At 37.5% G+C, this 25,897-nt stretch overlaps 2 protein-coding genes across 6 annotated transcripts in view; one reads left to right on the forward strand and one right to left on the reverse strand.

The window, feature by feature from the left end:
- LOC139958357 (ras-related protein M-Ras-like) overlaps window positions 1–7,557 on the forward strand; it is a 20,894-nt gene extending 13,337 nt beyond the window's left edge. Inside the window, exons 4-6 of the mRNA XM_071955366.1 lie at window positions 4,302–4,401; window positions 5,327–5,409; window positions 5,984–7,557. Coding sequence (XP_071811467.1) covers window positions 4,302–4,401; window positions 5,327–5,409; window positions 5,984–6,065 — 265 coding nt within the window. The 3' untranslated portion in view covers window positions 6,066–7,557. The remainder of the gene's footprint in view (window positions 1–4,301; window positions 4,402–5,326; window positions 5,410–5,983) is intronic.
- On the reverse strand, window positions 7,462–24,326 carry LOC139958348 (protein disulfide-isomerase A4-like). 5 transcript variants are annotated; one of them, XM_071955354.1, is made up of 10 exons: window positions 24,117–24,326; window positions 23,029–23,149; window positions 21,717–21,922; window positions 19,516–19,654; window positions 17,881–18,086; window positions 15,909–16,067; window positions 14,988–15,136; window positions 12,589–12,748; window positions 10,491–10,733; window positions 7,462–9,931 (listed from the first exon to the last, which is right to left on the reverse strand). In XM_071955354.1, the coding sequence occupies exons 1-10, from the start codon at window positions 24,223–24,225 to the stop codon at window positions 9,522–9,524; spliced, it is 1,902 nt and encodes a 633-aa protein (XP_071811455.1). In that variant the 5' UTR covers window positions 24,226–24,326; the 3' UTR covers window positions 7,462–9,521. The 5 variants fall into 5 exon arrangements, with proteins under 5 accessions (XP_071811455.1, XP_071811454.1, XP_071811453.1 ...); XM_071955353.1 differs by having other exon boundaries at window positions 23,029–23,152; XM_071955352.1 differs by having other exon boundaries at window positions 24,108–24,326.
- Between the last annotated feature and the right edge of the window lie 1,571 nt (window positions 24,327–25,897).

Here is a 25,897-nt window from a genome sequence, read left to right on the forward strand (position 1 = left end):
GTCTCCTCACAACCTTAGCACCATGTTTTTAGGATATATATGTCGGAGCATGCGCTGTAGGTGTTGCATTGAATTTTTTTTTAATTTACACTGCTAACAGTAAAGTTCTGTTTATCTGCATACTTGTTATATCTATCTTAGTAAGTAGAAAACCCCCTCTTGTTTTTGATGGAGGTCAACTGAGGTCAAAATGTATACTAAGCCCAAAGCACTGTTAATACTCCAAACTATAAAGTTCGGTCCAATGTCATTTATAGAACGCGGTAGTCCCTTGTCATTGTCTTAGTAGGCTCATTCATCACATGAAGGTTTTGGCAGAATCTGAAATGGGAAGGGGAATTATTGAACTGAACGGTGACAGGGAATTGAGCTACTGTACTGTATGCAGTGTGTAGCTAAATTGTGACACAAAAATAAGCTGAACAATTCCAAAAACCAAATTTTGAACTAGGATCTAGGGAAATGAACAACACAATTCATAAAGAAACTTATGACAGGGACATAAGCTGTCCATTTTTTTTTTAGGACATTAAACCAAAATTATAATGTGGAAAAACATTCCACAATTCCAGAGTTGCATTGTGACAGGGATTTGAGTTGCCTTAAAACCAAACCATGACAGTGAAATGTGCAACTCAGTTGTTTTAATCACATTGTGACATGCTGGGGAGGGAGCTGCACCATTTCTGAAACGGACTCACGACCGGTCAATGAGCTGTGTAATGTTTTGAGCATTGTGACAAGGAATGGAATAGGCCTATAATTGGGGACCAAAACTGCACAATCCCTTTAAAACTGGAACATCAAGAAGGGGGGGACATTTTGTTTTACTGATGTCAAACTCAAAATTCGCTTCAAAACGTGGACTGTTTTCACTATACAAGCCACATGTTGTACTCTGGGCATCTGCCTCACAGTTTTCATTCATCCTTCTTCATCTTCCATTCATCAATCCGAATGTATTTATAACTTCCCGGCCTCTTTGACTTCGATGGAAAGGTCAAAAGACGAGCCTCTCAGCCAAATCATCTCATTCATTGTATCATTAAAGGGAAACCGGGGACACATGTCCAGTGAAGGGTATCCATTAGTAAACACCTCTGTGAATGCTAAACCTGAATGCAATTTCCTCTTTGAAGTCAAGTAGTACTCCATCTAGCCTGTGTGTTTTGACACTGTTGAGTTTAATTGCTCCAGATCCATTTGATTATAATTTAATGTTATTTTGAAAGCTTTCTTGAACTGTTGGTCTTCTGGCTGTCTAGAAGGACACATTCATCAAAAGTTTGTTTTTAGAAACGTTTCCGTTCCGGTGCTCTGTAAATACTGAATGGTTTACATTACTTGGGGAGTTCAGTTATCGGTCACGGATTGTGGTGGATCCATGCTATGGAAGACCTTGTGTTGAACTCGCATGAAAGCACTAAATTTGCACTTGGAACAGAATTTTCAAAATCAGTTTCAAAAGAAAGACTCTTTGTATATGCTGACCAAAAGTGATTTCTGTTTTTTCATATTTTTTAGGGACGGGGAGACTAAAAAGGGGAAAGTGGATCATAATACACTATCTGTAATAAATTTTCAATAACTTGAAAATTTTACAAGATAACATGATCAACAGAATTGTGAAATATTTTTATCCCCAAATGATGCTGCAATAGTTGAAGCAAAATAATATATGGACTAGCCATGTTGAATTATTTTAAATGTCACTTTTGGTATTACTTGCTGTCAATTACCTGACAAAAATAACTTTAATAACAGCTGGGACATATAAAGCATATTTGTCTGTTTCCTAAATTGATCTTAATTCAGTGATGGCCTTTGTACAGTAATGAGGAATAAGTACTGACATGCTGAACAAAACAAAAACAAAAAACAGGATTGTCTGCTTACAGTTTCCATGGAAACTTTCCATTTACACTAAAAATCTGTTTTTTGTACAATGTGTCAAATTTTTAATTTGTTCAAAAAATGATCATAATTGACAAAAACTAAATCAACAACATCTTGTAAATTAATTTTCTTTTTCATTCAGTTTTTATTTTTGTTAATCTAAGCTATTGGTGTGGACAGCATAATGCCATAGTTTCACAGTTTGAATATATACTGCACAGGTAAAATTTATGAGGCTTCTTGTCTGGAATGAAGAGGACTACAACTTTTTTTTACTTTTTTTTAGTTTTTTTCAAATATATATTTGTTTTGGTATGTCCAAATGTGATGGAGGATGATTCCAAATTAACCGTTTTACCTACTTTGTGGGGAACGGTGGGTATTTATTAGTTCCTGAATTTGATGTTAACCAACTAGGGCTGTAGATTTGAAAGTTTTATCAGTCATATTGTATGCAATTGTTAGCAATAGCATACTTACACATACAGGATATTGGCTCGTCCATATAAACAGCTGTGCTACGACGAAAAAATGACCATATAATAGCTCTCATACAGTATATATGCTGTACATAGTCTGTAATGTGATGTAAAAATAGTATTGCAGACAGACTTTCAATTATGGTAGGAGACAAACAATATTAGCAAGGGGAGTGTTGTATTAAATTTGGAGTCAACTGTCTGTGTACAAATAAGTCAAATTTGTTTACAGATCGCTGTCTGTTTTATGACATTTACCGAACGACTGCATTGACTCTGACAGCATTGAACTCATTTTTCCGTCCAGGAGTTTAGGTTTCTAGCAAAAGGCCAATTTTCATTTCCTGTTGTTTATGTTATCATCAAGCTGCTGCAGGGGTTTGGCTTAAGAAAAAAAGCAGGCTTTCTGATGTCAACAAACGTCTAGGGTTACCATAGTTTGGTAGTACTATAATTGCTGTGGAATCTGATTGGCTGAAATCCTTTGAAACTGAAGAAAAGTCTCTAATACAGGATGCATTCTAAACGTTTGAAACTATTTTCTCTGTTCAAAACATTTCAATCTGTCCACCACAGACATTGGACGTGTATACTGTAGTTACCACATATCACATAGTTGTACAGTCATGTTCATTTTATCTGTCTAGAAAGACATGTCAAAGGCAACCATGCACATGGAGGTGCAGGAGGTTTGAAAGGAGGGGAAGTGCCCCCCCCCCCTTAAAGGGATGTCTGGGGATTGTTGCCCTGAAAAATGTCAAATTTAGATGTGAAATGATGCGTTCTGAGGCATAAATTATGTCTTAACACCCCATTCACCCTCCTCCCTAATTCACCCTCCACCTCCCTTGCCCACTCATTTGCTCCCCTCCCATTCCCTGCCCACCCATTTTTCCTCCCCTGCCTCGCCCTCCCCTTCACACACAGCATTTATTTATTTTGTTTTTAAATTTCTATACTATCATAGTGTAGTCTTCCTTCAACCCATTCAAAATTGCTGTCGGCAAAAAAGTTGTTCAAGTCCACAACGCTTTTTAAAGGATGGTCGGGGCCCCTAGATGATCCATAAATGGAATACAACCTTGGGAGGGATAATGTCTGCTATTTGTGAAGATCAGGGGTGAAAACAACTCACTTTGCAAATAAGTTAGTTGTGTCTAAGAAACAAGACATGTATTTATTAGTCATACATACTCGCAAACCATCCTTAGTTAGGAAGGACCCCTGCTGGCAGAATCTAGAGAACCCTCTCTCACCCAGCTGTCACCTAACTTCATCTTGTCACCCACAACCAGCAGGAGGGAACAAATGAACATTGCCTATTATCTATTTATGTTCATGATTATATAGCATCTGTTCGACAACTCCTAGAACTGTAGCTTCTGCCAAAGGGACTGTCAGCAAAATTGACTGTCTAGGCTGCCAAGTATTTCCACTGGATTCACAAAGTATCATACAATATTATTTATTGTATCATAATAATTTCATAACATTGTTGTATAATATTATTACGTGGCCCAATGATAAACAATTATCTTTTTATAGTATATATATATATAGTACAGTATGTATTGAGATCTACGAATATTTGGTCATGCTGGTGACCTTTCAACTTAGCTATAAGGTTACCAACTTTCACAGATTGGCAGTGACATCACAGATTTTGGGACTAGCCAATACTCTGGTCACCGATTTCAGATCCCTGTTATCAAAAATCTACTCAGTATTTTACAGTAAGTGCATCAAGTGAAGAATTATGCGAGTTTTTTTTTTTTTTTTTTTAATCTTATGTCTTGATTCAATGTTGGTAAGAAAAAACAACTTAAGTTTAACATAATTTTTACCCCAATTTAAAATCTATGCTCAGCCCTACCCATGTGTCTGAGCTTCAGATATCCATTAAATTGTTTTCTTTTACATTTACAGGGATTCCTACCCGATGATTCTGGTGGCTAACAAAGTCGACTTAGATCATCAAAGGAAAGTCAAGTTGGAGGAAGGAGCAGATCTCGCAGCAGAAATGGGGGTAAGTAAATATTTCTTTACAATTTTAATCGCACGATCGACTTTATCCTACCTTTAATATTACAGTATGTATTCAATTCCATCGTGAATACCACCCTCTAAATTGAAATGGAAAGAAAGTAACCCACATATTTGGTCAATATTACCTTGTGGTGGAGCATTTACACTACTAAAGGTAGCTGTGGCAATATATATTCATTTATGTTTTTATAATCTTTTGATTGCTTAAGTGAATTCTTGTGAAATTCATTTTGTGTCAATAACAGTCATAAATGTGGTTTAACGTTCTTCTGTTGCACTCATCATGGCTGTATCTCACAGAGTTATACTTCCATAGATTCACTCTGTGGCTTGACCTTACGCATCTGTTTTCCTACTGTTATTGTCAATTCTTGCAACAAAATCTGTCAACATCAAGACAAACATCCAAGAAAAACATATTAATGTAAATGTCTATTTTTAACTTGATTACCGTTCATGAAGAAGTGTTTTGTAAAGGGAAAAGAATATACTGTACAGTATGGTGGGATTTGTGCAATGTTGTTTGTAAATGAAGACAACAAATCCATGCTTAACCCGTATTTTGATAAGTATTTAATTAAGTGTAACATCTGAAAGCATTTCTGAAATAGCTAATTAAGAGTTTCAATGAGTCACCTGAAATTTAGTGTCCAGAGTATATTAATTGCCAGTTATTTCTTTAGGTCAAGTCCTGTGAGTGACAGAGAGTCACTAAACTAGTTCAAATGGGGAAAAGAATGTTAGAAATGTTTCTACTTGATGAGTGGTATAGGGAAATATGCAAGCTGTGGTTTTCAATTTTGCTTTAGAAAAGGGGGGGAGGTGAGGAGAGGGGCAGAGGTAAGTTTACAATAAGAGTGTATGTGTATCTCATATTGGTTTTTGTTGTTGTTTTATATTTACAGGGTATTCCGTACATTGAAACCAGCGCAAAGGATCCTCCTCAGAACATTGATGCAGCTTTTCATGAAGTAGTACGAGTAATCAGGTACGGTGTGATTGTCATCAGACTGTCAGGAGAAGTTCCTTACTACCCTTCATCCCTTCCAAGACCCCCTCCTTCTGCCCCCTCCACCCTGCAATCCCCTTAATGAAATGGAAATGTCCACGTAGCATTCTTTGGAGTGGTATGAGTCATTTGGTGTAACCTCTCGATTAAGAGTCTTCAACCTGATTATCAGGAAATACAACAGATTGCCATATCATGAAACATATACCACCCCTTCCCTTCCCCCCACGGCCCTTGCCCTCTCAACAGAGAGCAAAAAAAAGCCTTGTTCCAGTTATTCACTGGTATTTGAGTTCATTTGTTTGACCATCTCTACATAGTTATCTCTCCTGCAAACCAGAATGACCAATATCTTGTTTTGCTATTAAAGGTTGTAATTAAGACAAGGGAGTTGTTTCTGTAGTGATCAGAGATGTTGTATAGCTGTTTTGGGGTCGTGAGTCAGCAAACCAGAGTTCATGGGCCAAGTATGTCGCACCTCTTATCATTTCTTTCATTCTATTAACATTACAAAAGTCTAATTTCTCTCTCTCCGTCTCTGGCTTCATGATAGGAGAACACCGATCGACAAGAAATTGAAGAAAAAGAGGAAATCACAGAAATCAAAGAAAGGACTGAAGTGTGTTGTACTGTGAACATCACTGGATAAGCATAGAAGATGTGGTGAGGTGAAGGAACAGTGGGAAATGGCATATACTCTATACATTTTGTGACTGACTTTGAACTACATCTTTTCAAGATTTGTATTTTCATATCTGGTTCTGGCAATGTCTGAGGCTCATCAAAGTTGACATCTTCTCTACGCCTACTATTGTTGATCGAATAAACAGATCTTCTACTTTCCAGAGTAAATTATTGAAAAGCATCACAAGTGAGAAATAGAACAAAATGGAGGTTTTGGTATGAGAAGGTTCTTCCAAAAATGAGAGGCTGAAAGGTTGAGTTGAACTGCAGTTAGATTTCCCCTCCCCTCCCCCTTGCTAATAGCCTTCCCTGGGGTTGTTGGTGCTACAAACTATGTGTAAGAGGGCTCCGGTTCCTGCCCAGGAGAAAATTAAATGTTGTGTAATTAACTTGAATTTTTGTATGAGGTTGAAAAAGAGGGATGTACAAAACCAAGTGCCCTTTCCTGGATCCAGGCCTGTTGCCCACCCCAAGAGCACAATAATTGGCAGGTGCCTGTTTCCCACCCCAAGAGCACAAGAATTGGCAGGTGCCTGTTGCCCACCCCAAGAGCACATGAATTGACAGGTGCCCGTGTCCCACCCCAAGAGCACAAGAATTGGCAGGTGCCCGTGTCCCACCCCAAGAGCACAAGAATTGGCAGATGCCCGTTGCCCACCCCAAGAGCACAAGAATTGGCAGGTGCCTGTTCAGTCACTTCCACCGACCGAGTTTGTTGGTAGGGCATGAACCTTGATGGACAGGCTATAGGCAGATGACATTGTTTTATAGAGATTTTGGCTGTGGGTTTCCTTGTATGTGACTCCCATTATTTGGGTGGTCTTTGGATCCTTACCCCAGAAGAAAATTTCAAACTTTAGATATCAAACAGTGAATTCTGAGGCATATTTAGACAATAAATTAGGGTCTACATTCAAGGTTGTGCTAGTTAAAAAATTTGAATATGCAAACTTCTCCCCTGACTGATGACAGAGGTGGGGGAGGGAGGGCCATAGCTTCCTTCGCAACCCCCTCCCCCTTTGTGCACATCACCGACACTGTGTGTGTGAGGGTGCTAGATATTTACTGTAATACATATAAATATAGTATAAGTAATCAGAACAACTCACTTTCATATTATGTACTACTGTAAAGTATTTTATAGGTTTATATAATTTTCACTGTTTTTTTAGGTTAGCAATGACCGTGGATTGTGATTTTGTGAGAAACAAATTGTTAAATTTTTTTGTTTTTTGGTGCCTGATACATAGTGCTGGCTACTATGAGTGGTAAATAACTTATGGCATGATATTGTGGTTGGTGTTCACAAGGTGATAATAAAAAAGGACGAAATATATACGTAATGTATGAACATTTACTATCCCGATTTTATATTTGAATATTTGTTTGCGTTCATATTGTTGTAAGAAAGTTACATCATCTGAATAAACAGTTTATCATTAATTGTAACTGTCATTTGTGTTAACATTTTCTTCTGATCAGAGCACAAGCTATAAAAGGAATTACTTCCCGGCAAAATAGTTTCCCCATTTCTATTTACAAACATACACATAACAAAACATAACATTTACCTTATGTCCAAACCCTGAACCAGTCTCACTACAAATAGTTTGTAAAAAATGGATGACTGTAGGGCACACAATTAATTTTGACAAATTGTAGACCATTCAAAAACCATGGCTATCTGTCCAGGTGATATTTCTATACCACTTCAAAGTTTTGAGAAATGTCTCTTTAAATGGTGTGAAGACTCGCGCAAAATGAAACGTCTAATGCCGGTTATCTGACCTAGTTTCGAATGAGGTGTATCAGAAGTGTTAGACACCACCATCGATCCCAGAAAATACACACACAGCTTGCTACCCTCGGTAATTAGACACTAGTGTACAGTCAGTACATACAGCTGCGGTCAATACCCACAGCACAGTGTACAAACCATACAGCGAGGGACATCTCAGGTCCAGCTAAAGATAACAAGGTATCACATTTCATTACTGTCTGCATTTTGTAGCGACAAGCAGAACACTTCGCTTGCAAGCAACAGAAAGTTAACTTTTTCAGAGCGTGGCACACGGTTTGGGTCGAGTCTTCAATGCCTTTAACATTTAGACCTGCTCTGAAGAACTCACGTTGTCATCAATTGGACCTTAAAGTAGCATTCCAGAGAACGTAGCATATTATAAAGGTAAAATATCGTGACAACTGGAATAACACTAAAAACATTACTTATATTCCAAAGGTTTCCTTTTTTGCTTGGACTAAGACATATCAAGATTGAAATTCTGCCTTAAAGTCAGTCTTTAATCACAAAACATGAAGTCCTAGTTTATATTCTTCTGTTCCTACACATAGTATTTGAAAATATCACACATAAGCATATCCAATTCACTTCAGTATGACCCTTGTTTGGCAGTAATCTGTTTCTTCCATGGCGACCGTGTCTGAAACTAATTACAACCGTCTTTGAAAGAGAATAGTTTAATATCCTTTATCCCAGTCTCATCATACTCTGAGAAGCAGATACATGGTAATTTATAGAAATTAGTCTGTAGAGGCTTTTATAGAATGTCTGGCCATGAATGCGGGTAATTAAACACTGAAAAATTCAACAAGAACAAAAATCCCTTTCACCTGCAACTCTTAAAAATATCAGTTTTTGGACAGTAGTGATTCTTTCCACCACCTTTACAACTCCCACTTAAAATCCAACTCGTTCAAAAGTTTGACAAAAATCTGCCTGATGAATTCTTCAATAGCCCCACTTTTCAAAAGCTACGTATGTACCTAACTGAATGCTGGATAGTTCTGTCAGGCAGATACATCTACCACACCAACATAACCTACTAAAAAATAGTTAGAATGAAACATTTAAATAAGTGGAATGAACACCCCCCCCCTTAAGTACAAATTATTTGAATATGGCTGGACTAAGGCACTATAAACCAAAAAGATATGGCAAACGACAGAGGATAGTGTAGGAAACAATACCCTATCAGTAATAGCAGCATTTTCAATATTTAAAACGATCCATGAGGCATCCAAGACTAACCCCTTCCGTCCACAACAGCTAAAAGACAGCTAGTAGTATGACCACCACACATGAGAGGTTTCTTGAATTGTAACAACTCCAAACTATTAATGTTTTGAGACTAACATAAACCTTGGTACTCAACCCTTTGCACAAGTGGAAAACACAAATTTACAGAAACTATTATTTTTTGGCAAATAAAAAAAACAACAAAATAACAGTGAACATCGTGAGCGACTGGACGCGCCGTACCCTTGACTAAACCTGTGATGTGACAGTACGGACAGAATACATTTCTCCGAAAAATAGTACTCAGATCTGATCCTTCACCAAAACAAATACATATTTTTTCCACTGTTGATCAAAAATTAAAATCTTGTTATAATTCATCTTTAGTCTGAGAAGCTGTGGTGTTTTCTTCAATGAAAGCGCTTAAAGATGCCACCGTCCTTTCCCCGCCCTCGAATTTGATCAGGTTCTCTAAGTCTCCCCCTTTGACTAAGAATAAGGTGGGAAAGCCCTCTGCTTGTACCTCCATTGGCAGGTCGTTTGCAGTACCGTCGATCTTAGCGATGACGACGCTGTCCGAATCCTTGTACTTTTTACCGAGCTTCTTGTAAACGGGTTCCAACTTCTTACAGTGGCCGCACCAAGGCGCGTAAATCTCAAGGAGGACGTTCTTTTCTGTTTGCCTGACCTCCTTATCGAATGTGTTACCTACAATGATCCTGACAGGTCCATCGTTGTCCTTTGGTTTGGGCTGTGACTTTATAACAGGCTTCAGGTTACCTAACGAGGGAAAAGACAAAAGAATAAACGAGATGAGACAGATCGGCAGTGCGTAAACTTTACTGCCCACGAGCCAGGATATTCCATCGGGAGTGAACCCACGGCCCCCACCCTCTCCCACTTCATCGAATCAATGCTCAGACTGCATCAATGCTAGCTTGGACACGGGAGCTCAATGTTTATAAGATGAATTTATTCCCCACCTTCCCCCACTCCCCCCCCCCACTGGCAAGATCCAAAACTGTAGATAAATTTGCCAGCATCTGCGGCAATCAATTTTGGGGTCGAGCCTCATGGTTTACAAACCGTAGTGATAGATGTAACAGTGTGTTCACTATCGGCCTTTCTTATGTTCCCTAACAGGTTATTACATTCCTGGGACTCGCCAGTTAACCTCTAGGGCGGCCTCAATTGTTTGTTTATTTACAAATGCCATTTCCGGTTACCTTCATTGCTTCGTAACTTGCCAAACAATAAAACTTGCCAAACAAAATATAAACAAACAATGTAACACTATGAAAATGATGATTCAAGAATTCTAGACAGTTTAACAACTAACCATCTTTGAAGTCCTGTAAGAATTCCCGGAGACCTTCGACAGAGAATTCATCGTCCGTGTCCATGGCATACCTTCTCTTCTTGGTATCGTACAGACCAACGTTTATCTCGTTTCCGCTGTCGTCCAAACCGAGGTCGACCAGAAATTTGCCAAATTCATCCTCGTCGGCGATTGCAAAAGTGTAGTCCTTGTACTCAGGATCAGAGGCGACCTCTAGGATCCTGTGTCTCCAAAATTGTGTGTCTACAAATATATATTTAGAGAAAAAAAAAGGTGAATCATTGCAAAATACAAACAGCAGAACAGTTTTTGACACCGGGAAGCAATCATCGGAAGGACACGTTGACTATTAACGTTGGCCTTATGGAGAGACATTTCTAGTTTTGAAGAACTTGTTTTAATAACTAGTTTATAATAATAGCTAATAATAGTTAATTACTGGTTTATAACTAGTTTAATAACTATCGTTTTGAGCAAAATATGAAGCCAGTAATGTATGTTACATCATGAGAATGGATCTTTTACAAAAAGGACATCTCCCCATTTATGAGAATAACAATAGGGGTTAACCATATTTCTGTGGTTGCAAAGTGGGACACTGATTCCCGTGAAGAAAAATTCAGGGGATTTTGAAGAGGGCTGCACAGCTTTTCCCACAAAGTCATGCGGCTAATAGGCCGCCATTTGATCCAATTTATGTGTTGAAAACGATTATATGATAATGATACAGCATGTGCACTTTTTTTTACATATCGTGAAATTTTTGTGTTGGCGGGAATGCAGGACAAGATATATTTGATTTACACCTGAAGGTCGGTGAACAGCAGATTTGGCGGTAATCGTTTAAGAAAACTTTTTTAAAAAATGGAAAATGGCAAAAAAAATTACGCCTAGAAGGGGGATTTGAACCAGTGACCTTTGGTTACAAGCCCAGCGTTCTATCAACTGAGCTACCCAGTCCTTAATTGGTGCCGATCCCTATATTTGCCATTTCTTTGCTGGGGCTGCCAGTCAGAAGGCCATGGTACTTTGCAAAACGTGTAACCAGTGATCCAACCCAGTTTCATTCGATAAAACCCACGAAGCAGCAGGGAAGGGATTTCATGAGAAATTGGGAAAAGTTGTAAAACTGGCAATTTTTTTGAAAATGTACGAAACAAATCTAGTTAAAATGGTAGCTTTGGCTCTTAGCCACCTTACCCCAAAAAACAAAGTTTCTCAAGGGACGACCCTTCCCCTTACACCTCTTGCCAGGACAGACGTAAGTCAGCATTTGTGCCTATCCCCCTCACCCCCCACCCCCCCCCATACAACCCCCCAGAAAAAACAAGAAATGGCATCTACAATAGATTAGAAAATTTTACAACTATCATACAGATCCATCAGGGCTAGTACAAATACAGGTTACTATGCTAGAGTATGTGTGCAGGCTCACTACAACTTAGTTGTATAGATCTCTTACTCAAAATTGAAGCAGGCCTCCAAATTTGGTCTGTTTACTGGCTAAACGCTGGTGGATTTTCCCGTTTGCCAGTAGAAATAAAAGGCATTTTTCTGCCAGTGGACATTACAGAACATTAACACACGGTTAGTTGATTAACAATCGTCATACTGCCTTATTACCAGCAAATGTTATTGGGCTTAACTCAAAAAGCCAATAGAGCAACTGATGTGTCTTGTAATTCAGGAAAATGTTACTGGAAACTTGATTTGAATACTTTTGTTGCCAAAATTTCTAGGCCCGCTGAATGTATCTCTGATATGTATCGCTGAATCTAAGTATGAGAGAAAGCTACGCAGCTTGGGTGAGGATTGACCAAAGGCAAATCACCACTCTAAAACCGATTGTTACTTGTGGTCATTACCAGGGCAACAATGGTCCTTACCTTTCCTGTAGTCATGTGACCAATCTACGGTATAGAAGACCATCACATTGGTAGTATTTTTGTACCTGGTGCCCAAGTTTTGCTGAGTCAATTGCCCCACCAGAGGTCGGTTGTGTTTGAGATAAAACGCCGTTAGGTCATCCTGCGTGGCATCGGCCTGGAAGAATGGAACAAAAGGGATCTGGCGTTTAGGGACGACCAACGGAACTTACCGTCTTTATGATCCAAACTCCAATCCAATCCGTAGAATACAATAACCACCGCCTGACCACGAAACCACCGCTCAAACACCGAGTCGATCATCTGCCCCACCAGCGGTACATCGTGTCTTTGCAGCCAGACCAGCAGGGTATCGAAGGTAACATTGACCTTCTAAAAGCAGGAAAGAGCAGATATTCTCAGCGGACACTCAAATCACGGTTAGCTGGCCCGTTGACATTCATCCATATTTTGAAGGCTACTACTAACTGGTAGACAGATGTCAATCATACGAGTTGTGTTTTGAAAATTTATAATCTAATCAGTTGGCTCGTGAGCCCAAAAATTGTCGACAGTTTTGGAGATCATTTTTGCTATTCCCCCGTTTTTTTTTTGGCGTTTTTCTTGAAACAGAGAATGACAATCCAGACAAAATATAATCCTGATCATTGATTTACAAATTAACCCTTCGAAATCAGTTTCCAAATGTTCATATAAATAATGCACCTGACGTATGTCTGATAGCAAAACACTTGGGTTATTAATGCTAATAAAATGCCAACAAATGGACTGCCATGTTTAGATTCAAATCAGATCGATCAGACTTTTCATGAACTTGATAAATTTGTTAATGGACCAGTCACCAACCATGAAAAAGCAAACCGCTCTGGCGCCATACTCTCTGTTAGCTCAACCGCTTGACCGCCGAAAAACCCAGAGGGGGGACGATGACCGATGAAGGAGCAGCGAAGGAAGTGGTGTTCAAGTAGCAGTGGTTTTTGTGTGAGGGTAGCAGGGGATGGATAACAAAAGAAAAGTATATATATATATTTGCAACATTTTATTCTTATGCAAAAGTTCCCTCAAGATAAACAGAAGGAGAACGCGATTGCTAAACGAATCAAGTGCGAAATGAAGATTTTGCGAAATGGGAAGCAAAGACCAGATGTTAAACGTGTAGAAATTTGCTTGTAAGCAGAAATATCGGACATGCCGTTCTCATTCTTTGATTAAACGACAGAGGCAAACAACTTTGAAAACAGTGCACTTTTGCACAATTTCTAACTTTCACAAATTTAAAAGGGATATATTTTCGATGGCAGACGATACAACACTTGTTATAAAGAGAAAGATATACATCACTGTTAGTTGAAAACCCATCTTAATATCTTAATTATAATCATCATAGTCATAGCGATTTATTATGCGCACGTACGTAACCGCCCTGCGGGTGCTCAAGGCGAAAAGAAAAGGAAAAACTATGGTAAAAGAAAAGAAAATATCTTGTTCGTAACTTCGTAGAGAGATATGGTCGATTGAAATGTAACCTATTCTGATACTAGTCTAAACCCTGGATTCTTCCAAGAAGTGCATCAGAGTAGGTAGTCTATGACGTCATCACAGCAAATGATCTTCAAAAAGTTTTACTTTCCTATTTATAATCTTCTTGATGATTTTCCTTGAAATATGATACTGTTACAATATTTGCACATAGTTGTCAATGTTCTCTGTATTTAGAATTTCATCAACATATTTATTATCCTCTCTGAATCAGTGAATTAATTACTATAAAGGGAAAAAAAAAAAAAAAAAAAGTGTTCACCTGAATTGTTGTGATGAAGTCATTCGCTCAAATTCGAAAAAAGAGAAATATAAATGCTTCTAAGATGTGGTTTGACCGAATGGTTTGACCTAATGTTCTCACCAAACACAGTATATTACAGCACTTCTACTACTATTCTCTAACGCTGTAAAACACTGTGACGACTTAACTATAGACAATTCATATACCAACATGTCTTTCTTTTGATGTAACTGTACACTGTTTAGCAGAAATGTTGCAGCACATTCTGACTAGCTGTCCTCCCTTAGTTTTATGTTATATTACATACAGGGATGTGCCCACACTGGGCAGCACCGGGCGGCTGCGCCCAGCAGTTCTGAATGCCGCCCAGCACAAACAGTATTTTAAACATTTCCACCCGGCACTTGTTTGATGATAACTTTTTTTTTTTACCATAACCAAAATCTGGGAGAATACATGGCACAGAATAGGAAACAAAGCACCACCTAACAAAGCACCACCTAGGAAACAAAGCACCACTTCATGTGCAAAATTTGTCCAGTGGGAAAGGGTGTACCCCACCCATGAGATCCCTCTCCCAGGGTGTGGATCGCACTACCGCACAATCTGCCCGGCACTCAAATATTCTTGAGCACATCCCTGTATATATATAATATTTAACTTCCATGGGTCATCGTTAAACCTGATATTGAACAAGTATATATGACACTGTTTGATAAACGATAAAGCATCACAACACAATGCACACACAAGAATGATGTTAATTGCTGCACCCATTCACCGAGAAAACTGCAGTTTCTATGAATAAACCCATGATTTACTTCTTACCTCATCAAAGACAAAGCGGCCTGGTTCGTATTTACTGTGGTACCTCTTGGAATGAAAGAGAACAATGTTGCTGGTAGATACTTCATAGAGCTTGCGAGCTTCTTCCAGGAAGGTATAACCGAACCGATACTCCTCGTTTATTGCGTTAGCTGTGGCATGTAGAGAGCAAGAAAAGGTGAAAAAAGAGCAACCAAAACCTAACTTCGTCGATATCTATGGTTGAAAACGGGGCTTAAGTTGAGTAAACTATTCAAGATCGGAACCAAAATCTTACTCAATATTTCAAAACTCTGAATAACATACTTGATACTTCAAACTCGGTACTCGAACCTGTTTTCGAAAATGAGTACTCAGTGTTGACTAGTACTTAGGATTTCTAACATGATAGGGGTCATTTTTGGCTCATTATTATTTTGTTCAAAACTCAAGACTTTAATACTTAGTACTATTTAAGTATCCGTTCAAATACATATTATTAAGTACTCATGATATGTCAATGCTAATAATACTCATTAATGAATACTCAATATGTAAAAGTAAAATGTAGAATTCATTTACTTGTTATTAAATACAAAACACTACAATGTCATTTACTACTCATTACTACTCATAGCTTACGACTACTCATTACTCATAATTACTCATTGCTAAAAATTTAGAATTAATTTACTTGTTATTAAATACAAAACACTAAAAAGTCATTACTACTCATTACTACTCATAGCTTACGACTATTCATTACTCATAATTACTCAATACTCGTAATTACTCATTAATACTAAACACACCAGACTGGTGCCTGTCTGTCTCTCAAGGAGGAATGACATCCTACAGGAACTTACCCATCGTTCCTTATAATTGGATTTCAAAGCAAGACTAGCTACGATGAGAAGTACGACGTATATTAAGTATATATCTCACCGGTATCTACGTATAACTGGTACATGGGATCATCTTCTCCCGAAAAGAATCCGACCACAGAGAGATCATCCTGATAATCTATGTAATCCTTTACTTCCTTCATGGTTGTAAGTTCAACTGATGTTGGCTTGGCCATCTGTCTCATGTACTTAGCGATACCTGTCGGAAAAAAAAAATAATAACCACGGTCAAGTTTTCGGTTGGATCTTTCTTTGTGAAAAGTGACTTAGGACTTAGCAGCATCACTCTAAGGTAAAAAGGAAACTTTTATTATAATTTCAGGGATGAGACTGAGACGGGGAAAAAAAATCTGAAATTTATGGATCGCCGTCCTGGGGGAGAGGTTTAAGGAGAGGGGTGTCCCCCTCCCCTTTAGAAATTTTTTGTCAGGTAAGGAGGGCTTAGATGCAAAATGGTGGACTCTAGATGGAATCTATCACATCACGTAACTCGCCAAAAAAGTGTGGAATTTCTGCTTGTATAATTTATCCATTAGCTTTTTTGAACCAAAAAAAGGCTTTTTTGCTTGCTTTGTGCTACTTTATTCCACCACTGGTCAAATTCGGTGTTCCTTCCCTTCACAGTCCAGCATGTTCGGCCCCAAAAAAATAAATAAATAAATAAATAAATAAAAAAATATAAAAAAATAATAAAAAACGCGAATTACGAGAAAAAACGCGAAAATGAAAAAAAAAAAAATCGGAAACCAGCGTTTCCGCGGAAGAGTCTCATGCCTGGAATTTAGAATATGTATATCGTAAAGGACAAAGGAGACGGTGATATCCATCTCAGAAGGCCGTGTACCTGCATATTCACTCAAACTACTGGATAATGAAAGCCACGGTAATTAGCACCATGCTTCAAACAAAAGAGAACTATGCGATAGAAGCCAGGTCTCAACAAAATTTTTAATTCGTGCCTCCGGGTCATGTGAAACTGCATGTCCCAAAGAGAAAACATGCTATTATGACTATCCCAAAATATCAATCACAGATATGAAGGGTTTAGTAAATTATTTAAGTGTTTAATCATAACCATCTAGATTTATAAACAAAAATTTTTAAAAAATGCAAGGTTTCTTCAGAAGATTCACACAAAGCAGCACTAACAGGAATATGGATGTTCTGAAAAGGTATAACTTTGGATGATAATACCTCCCTCAAATGGATATGTATACAGTGTAATGGGTGCCCTGTGGGATATACCAACAGGGCATAGCACCAACTGGGTATAGCACCAACTGGGCATAGCACCAACTGGGCATAGCACCAACTGTGTGTTAAAGTACTACAGACACCTAGCCAATCTGCCCCATATTCAGTACATTAATTGTGTGTGATATTCTCATTCAAAATCTGTTGAACTTTTTTGAAAATCTCTTTTCATGTCTAAGATATACACATTTGAAATTTTGATAAATCTGGGAAACTCATTAAATATGTGCAAACTATGACGTGGTGTGTTTCGTTCATCAAAATTTAGTTTAGGCTTAATAAGCTAACCCCTAATTATACAAGCCCACATATATCATTGAATAATGCGATGTTCCTCTTTTCAAAGAAGACAAAATATTTAAAAAAATGCTTTTGGCCACAATCCTGGGGTCAGTGTCCTTGAAACGATAAAGTTGTAAAACCAAAGGGATAACATAACAGAAAATTAGGCAGTCACTCCCTTTACATCATAAATGTGCATAGTTAGCTAATGTTTATTCGAAAATCAAACTAGAATTAAGGAAAGAGTTGTTAAATGGTCAATCTTTGATGGATTTTCATGGACGTTGCATCTATTTTCATGATTTCTAATGCTTATTAGGATGATTAGGGCAATGATGTTCATAGGCATCCATAGAACTTTTAAGCTTAACGATAGAAAATAGTCGTGAAAGAGTCGCAGAGACCCAAGAGAGGGCGCTATTTATGACTTACAAAGCAAAATTCAAAAGTTACTGGAGGAGTCATTATCTATTTACCGACAGCATCCCGTGGTCCTTCGTACTCATATTTGACACCATACCGCATGACGAACATGGTAGGATAACCAGTGACTTGAAACCTCTTGACTAGGTCGCCTTGGTGAACTGCATCTACGATAGCTATAACAATTGGTGGATCCTCCTTCACCAGCTCCTTTGCTGCTTTCTGCAGTTCAGGGCCTAGCTTTTTGCAATGGCCACACCTGGTTAACAGTGAAAGAAATATAATTTACAGGGATGTGCCCACGCTGGGCGGCACAGGGCGGGCCCGCCCAGCACTAAAAATTACCGCCCAGCACCGTCTTAAAAATTGTGAATTCCGCCCAGCATTTTTTTCATATAAAATCCCGACATTCCCAACAATATATTCAACATAAATTGGGCCTAGCCTATGCCAAAATCATACAGACTAATAATGCATCAGTTACGCATGCGAGAAACATTACTTACAGCTCTCAATCGGTCCCTTCTAAAATCTCTTTGAAACAAACTAATAACTTTTACCAGGCAGGTACGTAATATATTTCACTAAAAAATAAATTAAAATATGCAAATTGTTAGCAAAACTAGTACTTGTGTATGTGCTTAAAAGCTACACAAGTGCCAGCATTTTGGCATCTGAGCACCTTTTTCCCACACATTTCACCCCCTCCCCCTTAGACCCCTCCCCTCAGGAAATCCTGGGCACATCCCTGCATTTATCCATGCATTGTAAATGTATACAGTACAGCAGTTACTTTTTTTTTAAGTACCGAGAGGATACAAAACACATACAGTGGGAAAGCCAACTGGGATTGAGTCAAAGGCCCCCCACCCCCCACCCCCCCCCTGTCTGGAGATTTGGTTTAGTGACAAAAATATAGTTGGCCAAGAAGGTAGTTACTTTATAACCAATAATATAATAATAATAATCATAATAAAATAGTACTTATACAGCGCGTTCATCAGCAACGCTGCTCGAAGCGCTTTACAGGAAATGAAACAATTAATACACAGTAAACATTTAAAATACAGGAAACATTCAAAAGCAAATAATACAAAAAATATCGCCTAAAAGCTATATACCATAGAACTTATAAAAGGATAGAAAAATAAATTAAAGCTGTATGGTGATACAAAAAAATACTGTACAGTTCAAACATCAAAGGCAATTCTACAAAGGGCAGCCCACTTATCTCTGTGAGAATGCCAAATTGGTTTTCTCGACGCTTCGTTTACAAACTTGTGAAATCACTTCAAATTTATTTGCTCTCTGATGAAAACCTCACATTACGTTAGCCATTCAGGGCGCAAATCCACAATCTCAAATTTTCTAGGGTTCATTAATTATAATGTGTATATGCCTTCCTTTTTATCTCAGTTAACCGTTGCAGTCTATACTGTAGCCTAAGAAAACCAAAACCTGGGTAATGTAATGTGATTCCTTACAGAATGTTAACATTATAGCAATGTTTAGCCCAACATTAACATTAATATGAAATGCAGTGGGGGTGGGTGGGGAGTGAGTAGGTGAGCAAATAAAATGATCATAATAAAAGTGGATTTGCTTCTCTCCTTAAAATATGTAAACTGCAATTCTGCTTCCACTGTGAAAATTTTACAGATGATTATCTAAAATAGCGTATAAATTACCATGGTGCATAAAATTCCAGCAGTACCAACGGTTGTGAGTTGACAAAGGTATCAAAATTGTCTTTGTTTAGAGATACCACCACCTCCGGTGGAGGTTTCCAGCTGGGAGAAGCTTGACCTTGCATGTATTTAATAATACCTAAAAAACAAACAAAAGAAAAAATCATTTAATACATCGGTCGTTAGTGCATAGCGTAATATTTAATATGCTCACCAAGAGACACATTTATTACATAACAGTGCACAACAATCGCAAACAAACTTTCTGTGAAATTTCTGCATCATTAGCTAAAAAAAAAAAAAAGGATTTTCCATGATCTATTGCACAAACATTACATATTACAAGTTTGGTTTGATTGAAAATGTTGTTTGCGTCTTTTCTTTAAATTATTATAAATTTATGCTTTGGTGTATTTGTCAGTTAGAGGATAAAATAGTGACAAAGGAAAACTTCACATATTTAAGTCAAAACTTAGTCACAAAACTTAAGTCACAATTTAGTCTGCAACCACTATGACCGACTTAAGTCAAACTGGCTGGACTATAAAATATATCACAGAAAATTTTATTCATACAGTAGCACTTCAAAATCAGTAATTGAAAACATAAAACATGACACTATGTATTGTAACATGATTTTTACCAGTTCACCATTCTGTTCATACTGTGTTTAATATGCTGATATAATTAAAGGGGCCTGAATCTAAAGAGACTGATGCAATGACATTCCTTCCAATACGTTAACTTAAAATAAAATAAAACTGTTAGCAAACTTCTTATCCACTAGAGAGCCTGTGTAAGAGAATGTGTTATTAACTTAGCGGCTCTTTAACGTTTGAATACCATCCCGGTAATCCCAGCCATTTTGAGTCCAATATATAACACAAATACAGTACGTTAACTTAGCGACTCTTTAATGTTTGAATTCCATCCCGGCCATTTTGAGTCCAACATTACATTTACTTTATTTTTTGTTTCCATACCTTTGAATTTTGTGCCAAATTCCATAACTTCTGGTGCCATTTAGGTAAGTGAGGGTAACAAACTTATCAAATTCAAGTTTGTAATATCTGACTTTGAATATTAAACCAAATCGCATGAAATTCTACACATGTTGAAGTTTCCGAAAGTTGTCTTTGTACAGTTAAGTAGGGACATTGCATCATATATGTTGTGTGGGGTTTGGGATGGGTGGTTTTTAGTGGGTGGATGGGTGGGTTTTAGCTGGGAGGTTTTGAGTGGGGTCACGGACATGGTTTCTCTTCTTTTGATTTTTTGTTGTTTAGAGACATATATTTATGTATATTTTCATTGTTAAGCATAGGGAGTGCTCTACTCGTTAAGCCATAAAGGTTTTACAGAGCACTTCCTTTCACAACTCTTTGCAATATTTGTTTCTTTATATGTGATTATTATTATCACCTGAATGTTGTGAAAAAAACAAATAAATGCAATGAAATATGTGACAAGGCCATGTAATATTAGCCCATAAGTCCCACTACCTAAAGTAATAGAGGGATGTGGTCATAGGTTTCAGTAGGTAACTGCTTTTTTTTTCCATTGATTTACTTCCAGTATAAAATATAATATTTATAAACAGGACATTAAAAGTGAGTACATAAATAAGAAAATATTATTTTTAAATGTTCGTGTAAAAAAAAAAATACACATAAATAACGAACAATATGTCTACAATAAATTATCCAGATTACCATTTTGCAAATAAATAGCAGCACGATAAATAAAGCTATTTCTATACACATTTATTCTGAATTTTGATGTTATTGCTTTGTTTCTCAAGTTATACCTAGTAGTTTCTCGAAATAGAGTTAAGTTCGGTATGCAAAGAATGTCTGTCATTTCTCTGTATGCAATTTACACTTCTAATGAACTCATTTTTTAGCAGCATGGTTTACAGTACTCATAAGAAAGTTAAAATCTATATTAAAATTTCTAGAATGATACTTTAAAAATGTAATCATTCTCTTATTATCTTTTATTAGTAAAAACTGATACCGAGCAGAAACAGTATAGGTGTGAGTATGGTATCACCTTGAGTATGGTATCACCAGCTTTTGGAAACTTCAAATGTAATTGCAACTTAAATACTGGATGACATCAGTGGTCTAGGTCACTGACCTGGAATACTGTTTGTAAACTGTCTATATAAACAAAAGATAGCAATACAATTTTCTGCTTACCAGCCTCATCTCTGGGACCTTCATAATCGTATACCTTTCCTTTACGAAACACTTTCAGCGTCGGAAAGCCAGACACGCCATACTCTTCTCCCAATTCTCTGTGCACCGTCGCATCTACTTTACCTAGAGGGATTGGAGGGTCATTGTCTTTCAACTTTTGGGCAGCTTTGGCATAGTTTGGAGCAAGAGTCTTGCAATGACCACACCTGGATAAAAAAGTTAAGGAGCCAAATAACATACAACGGTCAATATATTAACAGCCATAGTGTGATGAAGAACTAGGGTATGAATCATATTTGCAGGGGAAAAAAGCAGAAAAATATTATCAAGGAACTCAAGGAATACTTAAATAAATAGTGGAACATGCGTTTGTATGTGTTTGTTACTGTCGACAGAAGCACAGAATAGGACATTGAGCACTATAGCAATGAGTGTTTCATGACTATCATAACTACTGTATGACCAAGGCAAATACTTTAATTATATGCTGTGGCTGTGTGGATAAAGGCGGTGGCATTTGAAGCAAGGAGGTTTAGCAATCAGAAGCTTCAGGGATCGATTCCCTGCCGGGTCATAGTAAGTAGGGTTTTCGTCCAAGAGCAATCTACGGTTTTCTCATCTAAAAAAAAACACACCTAAGTATGACTCCCGGCCGAGGATCGAACCCCGAACCTCCCTATTGCTCAGCCTCATTGCTTCAAATGCCACCAACTTTATCCACTCGGTATTTAGGTACTGTAGCTGGTATACAATCTTATTTCACTGTACTTGTAATTTCACACTAATCATCATAACTACTGTACATAAATAATGGTACAAGATGCGATGTAAACTTGACAAATTTGTGACAAATGCTAAGATGTATTTAGCAATTTTAATACCTCAGAGACTAACCCTTTGGAACATGAGAACAATATTTATTAGATTCACAGTATCAATTGGACTTCCCCTTGAAGTTATGAGGTATTTATTTTATTTTCTAAACATTCTTGTTTTTTTTTCTTGGGTATGAGGAGGAAGAACAGTACGGGATGAACCTGAACAAACTCGAGAGACTAACGGCGAGTGTTTCATCAGAAACTGAATCTTTTACAGTTTTTAAACCAAGATATAGATGACTTAACATGTACATTAATTCATCTACGGTGTGCCTTCCGTATTGCAGCACATACATGTATCATGTTACGATGCACAATGGCAGATGAACCATCTTCTTCTGTACAAGTTTTCTTTCTCCAAATTTCAAAACTGTAACAATCATTAACTACCAATTTCAACCTTTAGACTGTCAAGCTATTCACTGAAGACTTACCATGGAGCATAAAACTCCACTAGAATGATATCCTTTGTTAGTGCAGCATCTTGAAAGTTTTCTTTGGTAAGAACCAAGACACCTTCCTCTTCTATGACACCATCATCTCCAGCAGTAGCATCTTCTATGCCAAAAAAAATACAAAAAAAACAATGAAAATCAAAGCATTCAAAGCTTACGTTTAACATCGGGTAGATCTATAAATTCTATGTCATTCTGAACACATCAGGTGATACTCACAGTTAATTTAATTAATTTATTTGTTTTATCTCCAATTGTGTACAAAGGGAAAGGAAGTCTCCTAAAATGTCATAAAAGACTTAACAAGGTAGGAGGCTCCCTAGGAGAAAAGAAAAGAAAAAAGTACAAATATTTACAAAAAAGTACAACAACAAAAAGTACAAAAAAGTACAAATATACAGTTAACTGTCTATCTAAGAAAATAGTCTACATGGTTACCTGTTAGCTGCATCTAATTAATTACTGAATTATACATACAGCATTTGGCATCATACAAAAAAAATATATATTGCCTGTGACAAAATATTTTGTTGACCTTATATCTGCTTGCTTTGCTTTTTTGTCAGAGAGTGGCTTAATATCACAAAATGTTAACAAATGCAACACAAAATGAAGGAGTAAAGTGTGAGCAATGTGATAAAATAAGTAATCCCATTAAAGAGTACAGGATTAAGATATTAGTCATGTTGACTAGTCATATCACTTTCCATACAAGGCACTTCTAATGAAGAAGAACAATCATCGGCCAAATTTAATTGTATGATACATTTTACGAAAGTCATCTGTCCTGCATAGGCCCATTGGTGGTGCCAAAGTAGGTGAGAGGCATGTGGGAAATTTCCCCCCAATCGAGATGCTTGCACCTGTGAAATGTAAGTGTAATTCTTTGATCTGACAGTTCAGCATGCAGTATATCTCTGTTAATTTACTTATAACAGTCCGCCTAGAGGTTAGTCCTAACATAGGCTACATTATTTGCCGAAGACCCAGATAAGACTAAGTAGTACTAGTAGTAGTATACTACTATTAGTATTAGTTAGTGTAAACGTAATTCAAACCTTGATTACCGTCTTGTGAATCAGTGTCTTCCACTGTGTTCGCTTCTTCATCGGCTTTCACAAATAGAACCGAGCTCAGACTTAAGGACAAAAGCATCAAAAACGTGAAAATCTTCATCGTGGAAGAATTTTTGTAACTGCTGCAATATAATTTTTGGGCCTAGTGACGGATATTCCACTCCTGTTACAACACTGGCAAATGTAGTACTGATAATCATTGATCTATGCAACTCAGATTTAGTACACGTCTGATAAGGTTGACATGGACAATGTTTACAACCACAGATAATGCAAAACATAGATAGCTTATGTAGACCTTCAGCACAATCGTTTTGTTATCAACTTCTTTCCGAAACTGAGCTGCGTCTTTATTTATTTCAAAGATTCCATAACAATGGCAATAAAGCCCAGATATTTTTGAATAATTAAATGTCATTCATGGACCATTGGCTAATGCAAAGTTTGATTCTAGATTTTGTTTTAGCAAACGTACATTTGTCAATGTGCCTTGCTAAAATGCCATTGACATGTACTTAGCTAACTTGGTTTGAGAATAATTAACCCATTTTTCATCAAATGTATCCCATCAAAATGATCGTTTGAGTATTCACGACACTGTTATACATTCGAAGAACACATGGAAAATAACGGATTTGGATTCATAAAATCAACGCTTCCACTTATAAACAAAAATCTTTCGCCAAAAGTAATACCGTAAAATCTAATCTGGTCGTATATTTATCTTTGTTTTTCGTTAGCAGTGCACATGGCTTACGTGTACTTGTTGCAGACGATCTTTTCATCAATGACCTTGCCCGGGATTTTCAAAACAATGACGTGTCCCTAGCGTGTAAGGACTGAAGAACTAATTTCTATGATAATGACACATTACATTGGGAGTGCAGTTGACAAAGATGCTCACTGAAACGGCTAATTCTATGGTCCAGTACCAGTGAATCCTACTCCTCGCACAGCTAGTCCAGGACAAGTACCAGTCCAAAACATCTTGGACAATTTACTGTCAATGAAAACATGAGGCATGACACGCTCAACGATTTGTGAATTGTTTAGTCAGGTTTGTGGAAATTGTGCAGGAATAAAACTAAAACAAGCAGTTGGCAAATTTCTTGCCGCAGTCCTCAAAGTTAAATCCTTCATATGTTTCCGGGTCACTGCCATTGCCATGAGTACCAATACTGTTTTCCCCTCTGTAATATCGTTGTTCCGCCCATTAATATCATTGAAATAAATACGGTGATATGTTGCTTATATAGCTGTCAATGCTCTCTGCGTTAAGAAATCATCAATATCATTTATGCAACTTATTTGCATGAAATCGATAATCCAGTATCGCCTTGCAAAATACTAAGCAAAATAGGCAAATTGCTATACAAGTGCAAAACTGTATATAATAGCAGTGTTGGTGTTCAGGAACCATCATATATTTATAATGGAACAAAGTTGAGGGCGTTTAATCCGCTACGCAAATTTTTAACACTGAAATATCCCCTGGTTTGTGACAATGCTACTTTCTGCAGTGGATAACTGATTTGTCAGTGGCGTAGGAAGGTACTTTTGAGTGGGGGGGGGGGGCTGAAGACTGATGGCCGGCCTGGGGGTGGAGTCTAAGGGGAGGGGGTGTCCCCCTCCCCTTTGGAATTTTTTTGCATTTCCAGGTGGCCTCAGATGCAATTTGGTGCAATATAGCACACTTCAACACCCACTCCAATTTGTAAACTTAATTTTGTATTTTTATCTGGCCTTAGATGCAATTTGGTGCTCCAAATGAG

The sequence above is a fragment of the Apostichopus japonicus genome, chromosome 18 (assembly GCF_037975245.1).
Source record: "Apostichopus japonicus isolate 1M-3 chromosome 18, ASM3797524v1, whole genome shotgun sequence".
NCBI lineage: Eukaryota > Metazoa > Echinodermata > Holothuroidea > Aspidochirotida > Stichopodidae > Apostichopus > Apostichopus japonicus.

Bases quoted from the DNA above. Each gene is read 5' to 3' on its own strand.
- LOC139958348 (XM_071955350.1), bottom strand. From the start codon at position 24,225: ATGAAGATTTTCACGTTTTTGATGCTTTTGTCCTTAAGTCTGAGCTCG. The intron at 18,087-19,515 runs GTAATTTATACG...ACTGTTAACCAG, and splicing joins CTGGAATTTTATGCACCATG to GTGTGGCCATTGCAAAAAGC. The intron at 15,137-15,908 runs GTGAGATATATA...TACATGCCACAG, and splicing joins CCAGTTATACGTAGATACCG to CTAACGCAATAAACGAGGAG.